The sequence below is a fragment of the Centroberyx gerrardi genome, chromosome 22, assembly GCF_048128805.1.
Source record: "Centroberyx gerrardi isolate f3 chromosome 22, fCenGer3.hap1.cur.20231027, whole genome shotgun sequence".
Taxonomy (NCBI): domain Eukaryota; kingdom Metazoa; phylum Chordata; class Actinopteri; order Beryciformes; family Berycidae; genus Centroberyx; species Centroberyx gerrardi.
In genome coordinates, this window is record NC_136018.1 from 19862514 (window position 1) to 19879114 (window position 16601).

General features: G+C 43.9%; 1 protein-coding gene across 2 annotated transcripts in view; it reads left to right on the top strand.

Annotated features, from left to right (window-relative positions):
• Positions 1–16601, top strand: part of mmp16a (matrix metallopeptidase 16a (membrane-inserted)) — a 69364-nt gene that overhangs the window by 26892 nt on the left and 25871 nt on the right. For both annotated transcript variants that reach the window (XM_071900940.2, XM_071900941.2), the window contains exon 5: positions 15791–15952. In XM_071900940.2, coding sequence (XP_071757041.1) covers positions 15791–15952 — 162 coding nt within the window. The remainder of the gene's footprint in view (positions 1–15790; positions 15953–16601) is intronic.

The window sequence follows — 16601 nt, forward strand, 5'->3', positions numbered from 1 at the left end:
CGCTGCCAGCATACGGTTAGTTGTGCAGAGATGCATAGCTTGAGAAAGAGATGATGTTAGTAACCCCCTCATCTTTATTTGTGTCTTTCTTTGAGACCAAGCACTCCTCATTGCATTCCTCATTGAAACCAAGGGGCAAGCTTGCCCTGTGGTCTGTAGAAACTGAAGCAGTCATGACGAGACGGTGACTCAGTCATGATGAAGAGGAGCGGCGACAGAGATGACTGCGGAAGAGGCGAGGAGACGCTTTCAAGAAATAAGGGCACAAATGAGAGAAGAGGGGGAGAGCGGGAGAGAGAGTGGAGTTACTGGCAGTAAGGCAACAGAGATAACAGGGAGAGAACACAGAGAGAGAGAGGATAAGAGAGAATGGCAGAGTATCTCTAGACAAATATTGGAGGTTCAAGAGCTCACAAGAGAGACAGAGGGAGAGGGAAAGACTGTGAAAGCAGCATAGCGAGAAGTAAAGAAAACATTTGAAGAGGAGAGGAGAGCAGAGGAGATGAGTGGGAGAGAGCAGAGCTGTTGAGCACTATGCGTCGGAAATAGAAGTGAGGAGCTGGTGCTGTCGAAGACTGAATTTAAAGCAGGAGCGGAGGGGCTTTCGGAGGCTTAGATAACTGCTAACGTTATGAACGCCTATATTTAAGGCTTTTGAGAGAGCGCCGTCTGATCATACTGACAAGAATCACTCCTGTAGGTTGAATAGTACGATGGAAGTCATAACAGTAACCTCAACGAAACTGTTTGACGCTCCTTCTGCTGCTTTTTCCAGCGCTGCACACATGACACACTAACACATACACACTCACTCACATGACACACACATACGCGCATATATGCACTCGCCAGGTGCACACATACGCCTTCCTCCCTGCTGTCAAGGCTAGGAGGAAGGAGAAGCAGCTGTCATTGAAGGCAATGATTCACCCCCCAACACACACACACACACACACACACACACTCTACCCCTCAATGCAATATTAATACGGCCCTGCTACTGCTATGAAAACATCCCATTATGCATGCAGTCCTATTACACACTCTCCAGCCGACTTTCTTGCTGAATACGAACACGCATTGGCTGAATCCTGACTTTGAGCCATGGCAGGGGTTCGACTGATATGAGATTTTGAAGTCCGATACAGATGCTTATATTTTTAGATTTTTAGATATTTTGTGCTGATATTGAGTATCTTTAAATTTGACCATTTCCATGCCAGTAAATCTAAAAAAAAAAAAGTCAAGTCTGTGTTTCGACCAGAATTTTATTCCAAAGCAACATTTAGACCATGGGACACTAAAACTGAACCCCAATATGATAATATTACTGCTAGTATTACTATTACTACTAATAATAATAATAATGAAACATATTGATGCATACTTGTGTGGATCACCAAGTGTTTGGATGGTAAAATATGTAGCAAAGGACCCTATGCCTAAACATGCCCATTGGCCATTTGGGATTCCGCTCGGCCGATAATTAGACATCCCAGCTCCCACACATGCAGATCCAAGGTTAAATCCACTTAGTTACATCTTGTTTCTGTCAGATGAAAGTCTCACATCTCCCCAAAAATAAACTTTGCACAAAAATATGCATCTTAACAGGCCGTTTAATCTAGATGTTATGTCTTAAAATCTTATCTTTCTCTCCAATGCAACTTATTTCAAGGGTTTTTCATCTCTCTCTCTGTCTCTCTCTCTCTCTCTCTCTCTCTCTCTCTCTCTCTCTCTCTCTCTCGTTCTCTCTCTCTCTCTGTTGCAGAGAACAGCTGGGAATGATGTAATTTTAGCTCAGATCAACACATGATGTCTGTGTGCCTGGCTTCGCTTTTCTCTCTCGCTTTCTCTTTCTCTCTGTCATCTCTCTCTCTCATATGTTTTTAGTTCTCTTCCTCCAGCCTTTCCCTTTCACTCCCTCAATCATCTTTCTCACTTGTCTTTCTCGCTTTCTCTCTCTCTCTTTCTCCTCTCTCGCCTTTTGACAGTTACACATCCACACACACACACACACACACACACACACGGAAACAGGAGATGAGCTCCTGTCCCGTAAGCTGCCCGTGCCTGTCATATCTAATCCCTTACACTGTTGCCGGGACGATCAGTAGTCACGGCGACCGTTGCCAGCATCCTCGCCGCCGTCGCACCGTAGATGTTATTGTTGTTGTTGTTTTGGATGCTGACGTCACTGATGCACACTGAAGCACATTAATCCCTGTCTGCATGGAGATAAACACTTGCATACACGTGTATAAGCACTCTTATACACTTCCTCACACACACACACACACACACACACACGTGCACATACTCTATTTTGTCTGCATCTTCACTCACACTGCAACTCAGGCATTTGAGGATAGGGGATTACTCCAAAGTTACATAGACATTCAGTGGAATACCCATTTTTAGCACACACAGCAGAATATCGTACTTATGAGGATCAGCTTATGGCAATTTAAGAGAGATTTGGTAACATGGCAGCCATTGTCTACATGTCTGTGATTTGACACTGTTATCGCGTACAAGACACTGTGATGCCTGCAAAATCAAACACACACACACTGCAAAATAATGTGCTACTTAACAGTCAGTCTCATAATCTCATGTTCAGGCTTAAAATCTTATTTTTCTTACAATGTGAAAATGCTGCCATTGGGCTGAGATAAGTCCACTTGTTTCCAACAGTTTCACTTGTTAAGCCAGAGTTAGTATCTTGGAACAAGACAGAATATGTAAGATCACACCACTAGTATCAAGAAATTGGCATTTGATTTAAGGAAATTATTGCAACAGGTTGATTTACATTGTAAACAAGTAAAACTATCTCACCCCAGTGGCAGAGACTTTTCAATTCTTTTAAGAAAAACAAGATTTTAAGACTCAATTACTATATGAAGACATAGGGACGCTTCCTTCAGTGGCTTTGTTTACATGCACAGTAGCGATGGGACGATATATCGAAATTCAATATATCGCAATACAAAAATGTGACAATCCGTATAATGGGGTAGAAAAATTAAACGTGATATTAGCTCCATTTTATTCTGCTGTAGTAATCACAAATGAGACGCTTGTCCATCACAATTTCACAAGCTCTCCATGGAAATTATATTATTTGCACTTTGTAATGACGTTTTTAAGTTGTTGTTTACATTCTAGCAAGCTAATGCCATCGCTAGAAAGATAGTGGAATTGGTGGCTTTTGGATGGGACTGACATGTATGGGGAAGATCTCTCTGAAAGTTGTAGCAACTAAATCAGCTACATGTCTTGCAGGCATTTGCATACAGTCATTCATTTTGCTTTGTTTTTGCAACACCTGTAATCTAGCTTTGACAGTAAAGCGGGGACTGGCCCTGCCTATAGCAGCATTGTAATACATACATTTATGACAGAGAATGATAAGCAATCTCAAGGGAAGTGAATCTCCCTTGCAGCCTCAGTCAATCCCAGTGTTATTTTGCCTTTTCATACTAAGAAGAACTCTCCTTGATGCTGCGTGTTGTAGTGTGTGTTATGATCCATTTTGGTTGCGAGCGGCCTCCATGATCACGCCACAAAGACACTCACACACACACACAGAACAAAGCCTAGCCCCAGAACCTTGTATGTAGAGTATATCATGTCCGGAAATAGGTCAGATGCATCAGTGAGTGAAGTGTGTTTGACAGTGAGATTTGGAGGAAGCTTAAATCCTCATTTATGGACAGCGAGAGAGGGATTTAGCCTTCTCCTCCCTCCTCACGTTCTTTCTCTCCGTCTCTGTCCTCACATGGCCTGTATCAGTCTTTTGTGCTATTTTAGAAGAACGGGGTCACACTCGACAGCAAGGATATTAAGCAATATTTATTCCAAGACGGATTCTAAGATTAGAGGGCCGCTTCCGTCTTACATAAGGTGTTTGTGGGTTACAGGTGAAGCCTTGAACTAATCAATATGGGCAAAACACATTGATCAGCATGGTCCAAGCCCTGTGGCCCGCCTACGATTCCTAAATCTTCATCTCTACCATTTTATCTCATTCCCTCTCTTTTCAGTATCTCCTTTTCCCACCCAATTCCCATCTCCCATCTCCCTGTCCTTCCTATTCTCTCTATCTGAACTCCCCAGAGAGTTAAAGTGATAATTCATGAGATCCTTGTTTTTGATCGCACCACATTGGCGACATCTTTGTTGCTCAGCACTCATTGATGTGGTGTTTCTGCACTGCACTTCCCAGAGATCACCTGTCAATCAAACAGTGTGTCCAGTACTGTGACGTCTTTTTCCTTGGATTTTCTGTTGATGAAGTTTGAGTTTCTCTTTTCTTTGTCTGTTCAGTCATGGTGGCTATCACTGCTCATGCTAACTACCCAGTTCTTCTTCTGTTTATTCCAAACAAACCTGCCGAAAACTGGGGGTAGAACAGGTAGATCTGGCCCTGGAGCTCTTGGGCTTCTGGAACTGTCCTACACTCCTACACTGCTGGTCGGGGAAAGGCTTTAGAGACTGATGGATGGATAAATAGTTATGTGGGTGGGTGGATGGATCAATGGATGGAGGGATAGATAGAAGCATGGGTGGATGTGCCAAAAAAAAGGTAGTAGGTAGAGAGAGGGAGTGTGGAGGTTGGGAAAGAAAAATTATGCAGGGAGAGTAAGAAGATGAAATAAGATTAGATAAAACAACATGGAAAATGTTTCAACAAAGGAAAACGGGGGAATTCAGAGGCGGACGCAGAGTGCTGGAGGGCAGAATGGAGAGGAACGGGTGGGGGGATTTAGAGTAAAAAAAAAAACGAAACAGGAGATAGAGATGATTTGATTGTCTTTTCATCAGATCTCGACGTGCTGTAACCATTTTGAAAGGGAGCGCATTTGCAGAAACATCAAAGGCGCTTTGTTTGACAATTTTTTCCCGTTCCCCGCGCAACAAAGAGGCGAACAAGCGGACGCTCATCTCTGCTTTATCACAAGGTCATCTTTGCGGGCTCGGGCCCCCGTGTTTTTCTTTGTGAAAATCAAAGGGATAGTATGTAGGAATAGATAAGACAGATTCCATTTCGATTTTCGCTCACATCGAGGCTGATTGGATTTTACGGCTTGGCACCAGGCTTGCGAAAAAACCTTAACTCCATTCAGCACAATCTGACACACACAGGAACACACACGCGCACGCCCATGCTCACCCGAGGGTGACTTATAAGGCCTGGTATGCGTTCAAGGAGCCTCCAGTAGTATCAGCTGGCCTCAGTGAAAACTATGTAACATAACACAGCATGCGCACTAGACCTACACACAGGAAATGAGAGATTCCTGGGCTTTATTATTTTCTTCACCCTTGCCCCCGAGCGAACGGAAGGGGGTTAGGAAAACGCAACCACCACCAGGAGGAAAAATATGCCCCAGAATTTATGTTTCCAGGACCCGGGATTAGATCAAGGGCCGGGCTGGCGATGCGCTCAATAACAGCGTAATGATTGGCTGAGGGAGGGGATGCTGGGAGGGGCCGGACATTGATCACTTGATTGATTGATGGCCGCGGCTTGGCGGAGGAGAACGCTCGGATCCCCGGCATCGATCAGCGGGCCAGTTTATCATCGACGTTCAATCTTGTAACTTGATTGTACATTCAAAGCGGCCCGTTATTTTCGGTGTTTTTACCAGCGGACAATGCGAGGAGATCAATTGTCGGCTCCTTAACAAAGGGCAGTACAGCCGCTGTCATGCGGAGTCAAGCAGCCTCCGGAGACTGGAGGTATTAGACTGGGAGCACTGCTGGAGAGAGGAGAGGAAGGGGAGAAAAGAGGAGAGGAGGGGAGAAAAGAGGGGAGGAAAGCGGAGAGAGAAAAGCAAGGGGAGGAGAAAAGACGAGAAGAAAAGCAAGGAGGAGTAGAGGTGAGGAGAAAAGAGGAGAGAAGTTGTGGAGGAGAAGAGCATATGGTGTCCTTGCAGGTTTATTTTTAGGTTGCTGTTCCTACTGGGTGACGAAGAGGAAGTGGCGGACTCTCTCTCTCTTTATCTCTCTGTGCCGTTCTTACTCTCTCTCTCTTTTTCTCTCTCCCTCTCTCTTTATCTCCCAGCATTCAAGAGAAAATGAATGGGGGGGGATTCAGATGCTTTTTCTTACCACTTGGACAGATCCCTATCTTTTACTGGAAGTGTGTGTGTGTGTGTCCTGAGGATGTACAGCATGACTACATTTGGGCAGGCAGTAGGAACAGTATTGATGGTTGGGTTACTGTAAGTAGAAGAGTTTATGGGACAACACACGCGCGCACACACACACACACACACACACACACACACACACACACACACTCAAAGACATCAATCAAGTAATGGAAGAACTTACCACCTGGTAGGCAGAGTATATGATCCAATACAGTATGATGCAATATGACAGTACAATACAAGCTTTTATATTATATCATGCAACACTGTAATATGATACATGGCGATGTAATACAGCACTACATGATACAAAATCCAATCCAATGGAACACGATATGATTCTATATGATGCAATACAACGTGACACACTACATGCAAGTACGTTAGATGATACGATACTGTGAAATGCAGACCCTTTAATGTAAGTTAAAGGTGCTAAGTGTAGCATTTTAACCTCTTTAACCCCTTGGAGACATTAGTATAATTACCATAAACAAATTAGATCATTACTGACAAGAAGCCTCTACCAGCCTCTACACTGCATTTTACATTGTGAGCCACCTGGTCAGATTTGGCGGGAAATCTGTTGGATTGCTTTACGGCACAAAACAGGAAGAGGGCGCTGTTCTTCCAGAGCAAACAGAGCTAAAGCTTTCAGAGTTTCTGGCAACGGCAGATGGTGAAAGACCAATGGAAAATTCAGTTCCAACATGTTTATCCTCTTCAATAAAGCCAACGACACCAGCGGGGGGAGGGGAGACAGGAGCAACGGGGTTTATGGGAAATGCGGTCTTAATGTGGAGAAACGCTAGCACCAACAATACCACTGGCGTGAGATAGAGACTGCCAATCGTCTCCACCATGGTCTCATTTGTTTTCAGTAATTATACAAAAGTATCAATATTAATTTGATAATGATATACTGACATTTAAAAATGCTCCATGTACTACCTTTAATACAATGTTTATTGCGCACTTTTGCATGGAAGTATCTTTTAACAACCAAGTTATCACTGTAATTCCCAAGTATGACATTAACAGTTAGGAGAAGGATAAGGGATCTATATCATTACTTACATAAGGAAAAGGGGGAGTGGAGAGAAGAAGTGAGAGAGAGAAAGGAGAGAGATCACCATGCATTTCTGCGCACCAGGCTGCCACTAGAAATAGACGGCCGCCTACCGTCAAGAGCATCAACTTCCACGTGGGAGGCAGCAGTCTCTTCCGCCCACACACCCACACACGCACACGCCCACACACACATACACACCAGTCAAGCGCTCGGGGAGCCTTGCCCCCCCATTGGTCAGTCAGATGCTCTCATAACTTCTTACCCATAATCCTTAGCAAACAAAAGCTGTAAACAACCCTGTATAGGGTACCTTTCTGTCTGAGAACACACACACATACATACATGCGCACACGCACACACACAAACACTTATACACACACATACACGTTAGCGCACTTAAAGATGTACCACTCTTTTCTCTTGCCATGTATATGTGCCCACTTGCCATATTCAGTGCTGGATTTAACAACGATCTGTGATGTTCTGTCTTGTATGAAGAAAATGTCACACTAAACTCCATCTAAGACACTATTACAAGACTACACTTGTAATGTGTCATTTTTTATCAACCAATGTTACAAACCTCATTGAGCATCACTCAAGAACTTTTTTTAATCTTTAGGATCTATCTGTAAATTCGACATACAAGTGACCCACCAAGCAGCTTGCATTTCAATAAAATCTCAACTTTTGTAACTGTTTTGCTCATTACAAACCGACACAGTGTGCACATTTGTTATAACTGCATGCAAGTTGCGAAAATAGAGATGCACCAATATGTTTTTTGAGGCCGATACCGAAATGCGATATTTTCCCACCCATATTGGCTGATACCTATACCGATATGTATTTTTGTAAGACTCTTAGTACAAATTCAAGTGCAAGACAGGTGAAGCTTTTCAGACATGCCTATTTTAAGATTATTAAGTGTTTTTTAAAGAGAAGACCATGCTAGTTTTATTCTGTTGCTAATTTGACAGTTGTATTAAGTGACACACCAAGAAAAAAAAGTCACAAAAATCAATCGGCCAAACATCAGCAGTAAAAATAATATTCGAATGATACCGTTATTGCTTTTTAAAGCTGATATTGGCCGATACCAATAGTGTACCAATATATCGTGCATCCCTAAAAGAAGACAATGAAGTAACGAGCCAAACAGTTACAAAAGTTGAGAATTTTTTGAAATACAAGCTGCTTGGTGGATCACTTCTTGTATACTGAATTTACCAGTGGATCCTAATGATTCAGGAAAGGTCTTGAGTGACACACACATAAAAGGCCACATTACAAGAGTAGCGTCTTAGACAGTTTATCGGGGCAAGGCTGCGTGTCGACTGCATGGAGGATTGTTTGTCCAGCTTTTTGGCTTCTGTAGTTTCCTTCTAAATTGTTTTACCGTTATTTAAAGTTTGCTGGTTGAGTTTAGAAAGTTTTCTCCAACTTTCCTGTGGTGAAGTCACAATACTGGTTTGCTGATTGCATTGTCTGTAGACACAGTTGCAGAAGTTTGCACACACTTGCGAACACACACACAAACACACACACACACACACACACACATACAGAGCATCGCTTGCAACTGCATTATTAATGATTAATGATTACAATGAAAAGGTATACACATTCTTCTCCTGCTCCCAGGTGCTGCACAGAGATAAACGTGACAGGAATTAAGGATGTCCTTTCCTTGGCAGCATTTTCCCTCCTTTCTACTGGTTTATTTACCTCCAGTCCACAGGAACGGACAATATTTGGATCGCTGGCAACGTTCCACACTGAATTTCAGTCTGTAGCAGTTTCTGTAAATAAATAATTACTCCAGTGTACATGTGTTGCTCCCAACAGCCTGGGTTTTGTTCTCTGACAAGCTTGTGAGAATTAAGTGTAATACATTCAACAGCACAAGTCTTGCTCAACCAATATCAACAGCCTAGAGCGAGAAGAACAGAAAGAGAGGGAGGGAGGGAGGAAGAAGAGAGAGAAAGAGAGAAGAGGGGAAGGCAGGAGAGTGAAACACAGACTTTGTTCTCTTGTGTAACGCCTGGGCAGTGTGGCTCAACGGCTAGTACATGGCACCACCACTGCCAGGGTTAGGGGTTTGATTCCCACTTGGGCCACCCATGCTAAAAGTGCATCAGGGTTCCCACTGGTCATGGTACTTCTAGAATATCATGGATGTGTATTCCAGACAGGGAAAGTCAGGGAATTTGATACACTCTCTGTGGAATATAGCAAAATGTATTTCACACCTTGTTAAAAGTCATGGAATTTTACATCTGGGCCACTGCAGGAATCTTAATGTATGCAATTGTGGCACTGTCAGGCGCTTTGGATAAAAGCACGCACCAAATGGCAATACTGTACGCTATTGTTTTGTCCTGCGAGGATACATTGGAAGCAGAGAGAGTGTGAAAGCATCGCGAACAGAATGCAGCCGTTGTCGTTTGGCCGCGGTCTTCACAATGGCCGGTCTGTCAGGCCAGGCACAGAGTGGCGGTTTGACAGCCAGCAGAGCTGCCGGTGCCCGGGGCCCGCTGAGCCAGGCACCGAACTGCCGGGCTGAGATCCTCTGGCAGCTCGTCAGCGGCAGCACGGCACTCCTGGACGGCCGCAGCCTCCCGCTGACTCGCACTCCGCTTCACACTTTCTGCTCTTTTCTCTGGACTTCGCTTCTCACTTCCATCCGTCTCCAGCTCCTTCAGGGTCAAGGCTGTTCCGATGACATATCCGTTCAGAGAAACAACAACCGGTTTCCATGTTGTGAATTTCACCTCTATAGCAGTCGATTTCCTTCCTTTGGCTTTTCCTGCTCTCCAGTGTTATGTGCTGTTACACTTGTCCTTGCAGGAGTTATGTGCTCAGCTAATGTCAGGCATAGTAAAACACCTTATGGCGATGTCTCAAATGTTTCGTACCAGGATTACTCCGCATCTTAGTATCACCCAATGTTTATAGCTGTTTTTCTACACACCCCTCCTTTTTTTAAGCTGCCAATATTAAATATCTTTTTAATTTGACAATTTTCATGCCAGTAAATTCCAAAAAACTGCAAGAATTCAGTGTTTCCTCCAGAATTGTATTTTTGTCAGTGTGGAAAACTCTGTGAAAAAGCATTTAGAACATCATGTGACACTAAAACTCTCCACTGAAACCCATACTAATGAAACTGTGACCACCTATTCAGTGGTAGGGGAAACTCTGGGATACATTACTGACTTCAAATTAATGGAACGGCTTCTCTGGTCAGCCACATAGAATAAAAATAACGATAGAAAAATATTCACTAGCTGTGGTCAGGAAGGAACCTCTGTCATATCTGAGGTGGATGACATTCACTGGCTGATATCCAATTTTTATCCAATCAGCCTGAACAGTACTTTGGCAGACATGGAAGATTTTCCTTCACATCACTGTAAAACAAGGTCTTTCCTCTCTGCACCACAGAGATCCACGGACTTCCATGTGTGTGTAGGCTAGCGGGGCAGCCAGGGTGGTCAGGGAGGACGTTTGAGGGAAAACACCCTACGTGGTCCCAATGCTCCGACCCACCAAAAAACACCCCTGAAAGCGCAGTTAACACCTTTTTTAGAGTGAGTTTACCGCGCGGCTGAAGTTTCTTCCTCAGACCTTCGCTGCCGAAACTGCAGCATCAGCCGCTCGGGGAATTGCGGGAGCTGAACAATGGGAAACATTTGAGGTCCTGCGGGACAAAGAGTGCAAAACAACAGCGATGAGACAACAGCGGGAACAGTCGCAGCTGTGTTTTTCCTGAAAGACGTTTTAGTCTCGGAGAAAGGGCAGAAGAGTTCAAAATTGTTGGGCTCTCTGCCGGCCATCCTCTTCGTTCAAATGGGAGGAGCGAGAGTTGTAGTAGCATTGTTCACGGTTATCGCCAGTTGTTGATAACTTTGTTGTTGGCGTTAACCTGGCAGAGGATGTTGTGTTTCAGAGTGCCTTCCTGACCGGAGAGAAAAAATAGGTCCTTTGATAGTGCCGGTCATTTGTCTACAAAGGAGAAAGAGCGAGCGAAGAGAGGTTGCCAAAAGAGGGAGAAGAGGGAGCGATAATGAAGATCCAGAAGCTGAGGGAAAACTGTGAACATCCCATGTAGGGGATGAAGAATAGGGAAGCTAAAAAGTGGACGGCCTAGCGTTCACCCATGCTTGTAGCTCCCGTCAGATGTCGTGTATTGAGTGAACCGCAGGTGCTTAGTTAAACAGTAAGGAGCAGAGAGGGTTACAGGCCCCTGGAGGCCGGCGCTGACAACCTGAGCTATTACTGCAATTGAACAGCGGAGTCCAGGGCCCCATATCTGATTTGTGGGCCAGCGTGTGTGTGAGAGAGAAACCCGGAGTCCATGTCACATGTGCCCCTACATAGCAGATGGGCCGTGAGCAGCAGTGGCATGTGCAGGGAGCCGGTAAATTATGGAGAGAGAGCAGGTATAAAGTAGAGACTCCGGTTTCTAATCACAACCCCTGTTTACTTAACCCTGTGGGGAGAGAGAGAGAGAGAGAGCTACACCTGATCATAAATCTCCCGTGACTCTCCTCCTCCACCTCTCCCACTCGATCTTCCCTCCTTCTCTTTCTCCTTCTCTCTTCTCGGCTACACTGTCTCATTAGCGGCAACCTTGACCTATCCTGAGGAGAGCGCCGGCCAGCCAGCACTCTGCCGCCGCGGGCTGCCACTGTGATCATTGCGCACTTCATATTGAAAAACTGTCTTTTCAATCATCGAAGAGAACTGGAATTTGGTGTTTCGCTACTTCAAGTGCAGCTCTTAGGTTTTAAATAGGTGGTTCAGACGAGTCATTTTTAGGCAGAATTCTGGTATTTGTCATCTGATGAAGTATAACTGATGTATTGGACTTACTGTCTCGTCTGTTTTTCCAAATAATAAATTGTTGCGCTCAGTGGGTAGGCATACAGTCCCTGTAGAGTATTGTAATGTGTTTCATCACCTGAATGGATCGTTCAGATGTATCCTGCAGTAGTAGCATGTAGGTCAAAGTCAAAGGTGTGATTCATCTTCTCCATCTTTTGTGACTCTGCAGGCACTTTGTTGTATTTATCTGCCATCTTACAGGATAGGAACAAAGAGTCCCCAGTCTCATCATTTTCCTCAGTTTTTCCCCTTCTCTTCATCCTATTTTTTTTTTTTTACACTTTTCCTCTTGCAGCTATCATTCATCATCAAGTGTCTTTTCTCCACAGCTTACCTCACCCACTTTCTCTTTTTATCTCCCCCTTTGCTTCATTTCCCGCTCCTCTTTTTCTGCCTCCCTTAACATTCCTCTCCCCTTCATCTCGCTCCTTCTCTCCTCGTGCACACTATCCCTCGCATTACCTCTTTGCCTTTCATCCTTTTCTTTGCAGCTGCCTTGCCACACCTTCTCCATCTTTTTTTCCATACTCTGCCATCTCTTGTGTAGGCTGTATACCTTCCAGCTGATAATTAGCCAAGCAGTAGAAACTGCTTTGGCTTTGTTTGTGGCCCCGGGGCCTGCAGGATGCCCCCGCCTTCCGTGGCGAGCCTTACGTAAGCAACCAAAACAAAGTGACGACACTGTCCTCAAATGGCCCCGGCAGACAGGAACGCTGACTCAAGTTGGAGGGATAGAAGAAAGACAGAGATAGAGAAAGGCAGAGACAGTCTTTATAATAGAACAGTAGTAGGTGGCATTAATGGCTGTAAATTGAGAAATACTTGGATTGGTACTTTTATTGGATGATCTACTTAATAGAGTACTCATAGTACTCATGTTGGTTCTGAAAAATTGGTATTGGTGCACGTCTAGATGTGACCCAACTAATAGACCTGGTGGGATAGAGAAGAAAAGGAGGATGGTATCTGTCCTCTCCTCTCCTTCTCCTCATATATAGCATTTTAACGTCAATAAATCATTGAGATATTAGTATAATTACCGTAAACAAAACCATCAGTTACAAGATCGGCAGCCTCTACACCGCATTTTACATTGTGTACCATGTCGACGGTTTTGGTGGTCAGACCTGCTGGAAGCAAGAAGAGAGCGCTGTTCTTTCAGCTCAAACGGAGCTGAAGCGTTCAGAGATTGTCAATACTGCTGGTGTGAGATAGAAGCTACCAATCATCTCCACCATGGTCTCATTTGTTCACTGTAATTACAACAAGGTATCACAATTAATTTGATAATGATACATTGATGTTTAAAAATGCGACACGTAGCACCTTCAATCTGTCCTCCTCTGCTTCCAATGCCATCATGGGAAATAGACTGGAGAAGGGTTTTTATTTGCATAGCAGCATGCCCCCCTTTCTTCCACAGGTGATTCCAAAAATCACTGAACTCCTTCCTCTTCTCTTCCTTTCTCACATTTTATTCACTGTAATCTGTATCTCCAGCAACTTGTTCAGTATTACAAGCTTGCGTAAATTTCTCCTCAATTTCTAGCATTTCTCCTACTTTTACAAGCCATCTATTTTCATTGGAAGGATTTGGCTGAACTGTAGATAATTTTCATTGAAACCCCGGGATAATAATGCAATCGTGTCGCTTCATACCCAGGCAGTGGAGGACTTTATATCGACCCTATAAAGTGTGTCATTGACATTTATACAGTCAAATATTCTTCACTAGGTTCCAATTAAGCCATTTTTTGGTGGTAGTCCGGTCCGTAAATTCTCCAGCAGCGTACTGTACCTGTTGAGAAGCGCCCTGGATCAGCGTCTGTATCAGCCAAAGCGTTATTCATGTGACAGATTTGCAGCAGATAAGTGCCTCAATTTAGCGGGAACCGCGATGAATAAGTGATGCTCTTTTTCATTCCTGTCGAGGCTCTCGGCGTGATAAGAAAGAGAGAGAGAGGTAAAACTGAAGAGAAGTGGCAGGGGGGCGGGCCGTCGGAGAGACAACCTCGAGAGAGCGGGGCAGAGGGCTAAAGAAAAAAAGAAACTGGGTAATTTTTGGCTCTGGATAAATGTAGTCTTCTTCTGTTGCGGTGGAAGTGTATTTTGGGGTTCCTGGGATCTTACTGTGTTTAGGGTTTGACCAACATGAGTTTTTGAAAGCCCAATACCAATCCCAGTCATTTTTGGATTGAAGATGCCAATAGCTGATATTTTGTGCCAGTATTCAACATCTTTGAATTGGACCATTTTCATGCCAACCAATTCCAAAAAATTACAAGTATTCAGTGTTTCTCACATGTTTGTATTCTTCTAGGGTGGAAAAGCCTCTGAAACAGCATGGGACACAAACGTTCCTTTGAAACCCAGGATAATATTAATAATATTGAAGCGTACTTTTGTAGAATCTGATGAAAATGTCCCATTCAAATAATGTCGGGTTAATAGCTTCCCATAGACAACCAGTGTAGCATCGATACTATACTATACAACTATACAAGAAATTAATCAAACAACCTGCATCATATCCATCATGTTGGAGGTGGATGACATTGACTGGCAAATATCCAGTTTTTAATAAAAGGCCAATATGGGCCTGATATATCGGTCTAACCCTAATTGAATCCCTGTGATTTTCTCCGTGGTTGGGAGTTTCTTTGCGGGTTAGATTCGGCATGTTGGGAAAACACGAGGAAACAAATGAGATGAGGTTGGCCTGTGGAATATGGGTTTGTTTTTATTTTTTTGAAGATGGTTGCAAGTGACGTAGATTGAGATGCTTGGATGGGACACGCTTGGGAGTGGCAGCTTTGAATTCTAAATACTGTATGCAGATTGAATATGGTTGGGAAATGGTTGGGGCATGGCTGTCGGCCACACAGGGTTTCTGAGTCAAAAGGTCAGCCCAGCGTAGTCATCGGCTTACCACGGCTAGAGACTAATTACAGAGCGCAGGGTTTTCCATGCTCTCTGAGGGGGAGTGTGTATATGGGTGTGTGTGGGGACATGTGCATGTGTGTCTGTGTAATGGGTCCCATCAGTGGCTGTGGTCTTGCTAGATAATCCACTCATTAGGTGCATAAGTGGTGGATTACCCATGCTCATACACACGCATACACACATGCACACACAACTATAAGTACAACTATACTTGTGAGGACCCTCCACTGTCTACATTCATTCTCTAACCCCAAACTAACCTCAAATTTACCCTAACCAAAACCTAATCCTAATTTTAGTCTTAACCCCAAACCCAAATCCTAAACCTAATGTATCCTAATCTAGAGGTGAGGAGCTGCAAAATGACCTGAGGCTTCATTGAGGATTTTCCATATCTTTTTATGCTTGTTTGGATATTTAGTTAAGTTGCTACATGTAGTATTTTAACATCAATAAATCATCACCACATTCATTTTGAGACATTAGTATAATTATTGCAACAAATGAAACTATCGCCAAGATGATTGGCAGCCTCTACCGGTCTCTACACTGCATTTTACATTGTGTGACACTGGGTCGGATTTGGCGGGAAATCTGCTGGAATGCTTTACAGCACAACGGGAGATTTCTCAACCAACACATAAATACACCCATCCACTGCTAAGCACAGCATTGACAACCCTCCTCTCTCTCTCTCTTTCTCTCTCTCTCTTGTTTCTAGGTAATGATTTGTTCCTGGTGGCAGTTCATGAGCTCGGCCACGCGCTGGGCCTCGAACACTCCAATGACCCCACGGCCATCATGGCTCCTTTCTACCAGTACATGGACACTGACAACTTTAAACTGCCCCTGGACGACCTGCTGGGCATCCAGAAGATTTACGGTAAGGCCTCTAGCTTCTCTCTACAGTCTATAGACCAGCTTTTTTTCACACCACTGGCTACGTTCACATGCACAAAGTAACCTGGCTATTGGCCAAACTCTGATTATATCCCTCCTCCTCCTAATAGTAGTAAAAATCATTAAGACTTAAGACCCCTACTTAAGTCTACTTAAGACTAAAGAAGACCAGGCCTTCACCATCAGAGCCACCTACACAGCAAATTTTCCATTGTCAATAAGTGTTGATTTTAGAAACGACTACTCAAGACTTATTTCTACAGATGTGCTTTCAATGATGTGTTTTTAATGATGTTTCTCCTTGCACTGTTTGCACTATATTGCTGATATAACCCAACCCCCACCCTGTCACCCCTTAGACTAAGCAGGGTTCATAAATAATACAATGATGGTTTTGTCTGGCACTACGTATACATGATTTAGCACCCAGTCTCCGAATTTGTGAGTCAGTACCAAAGTTTACCAATATGTTTTACTGTAATGAGCCTCCGTTCTAGGGCAGAAGAATAAAATTCACATTCTGGGGTTTGTGGGCCGCAAACGTTGAGGAACCCACCTTTTTGTGATTCATTATCTGAATGTTTAAGCTGCAGTCTCAACCTCAGTTTGATGTCTGAGTTAGGGACAACTTT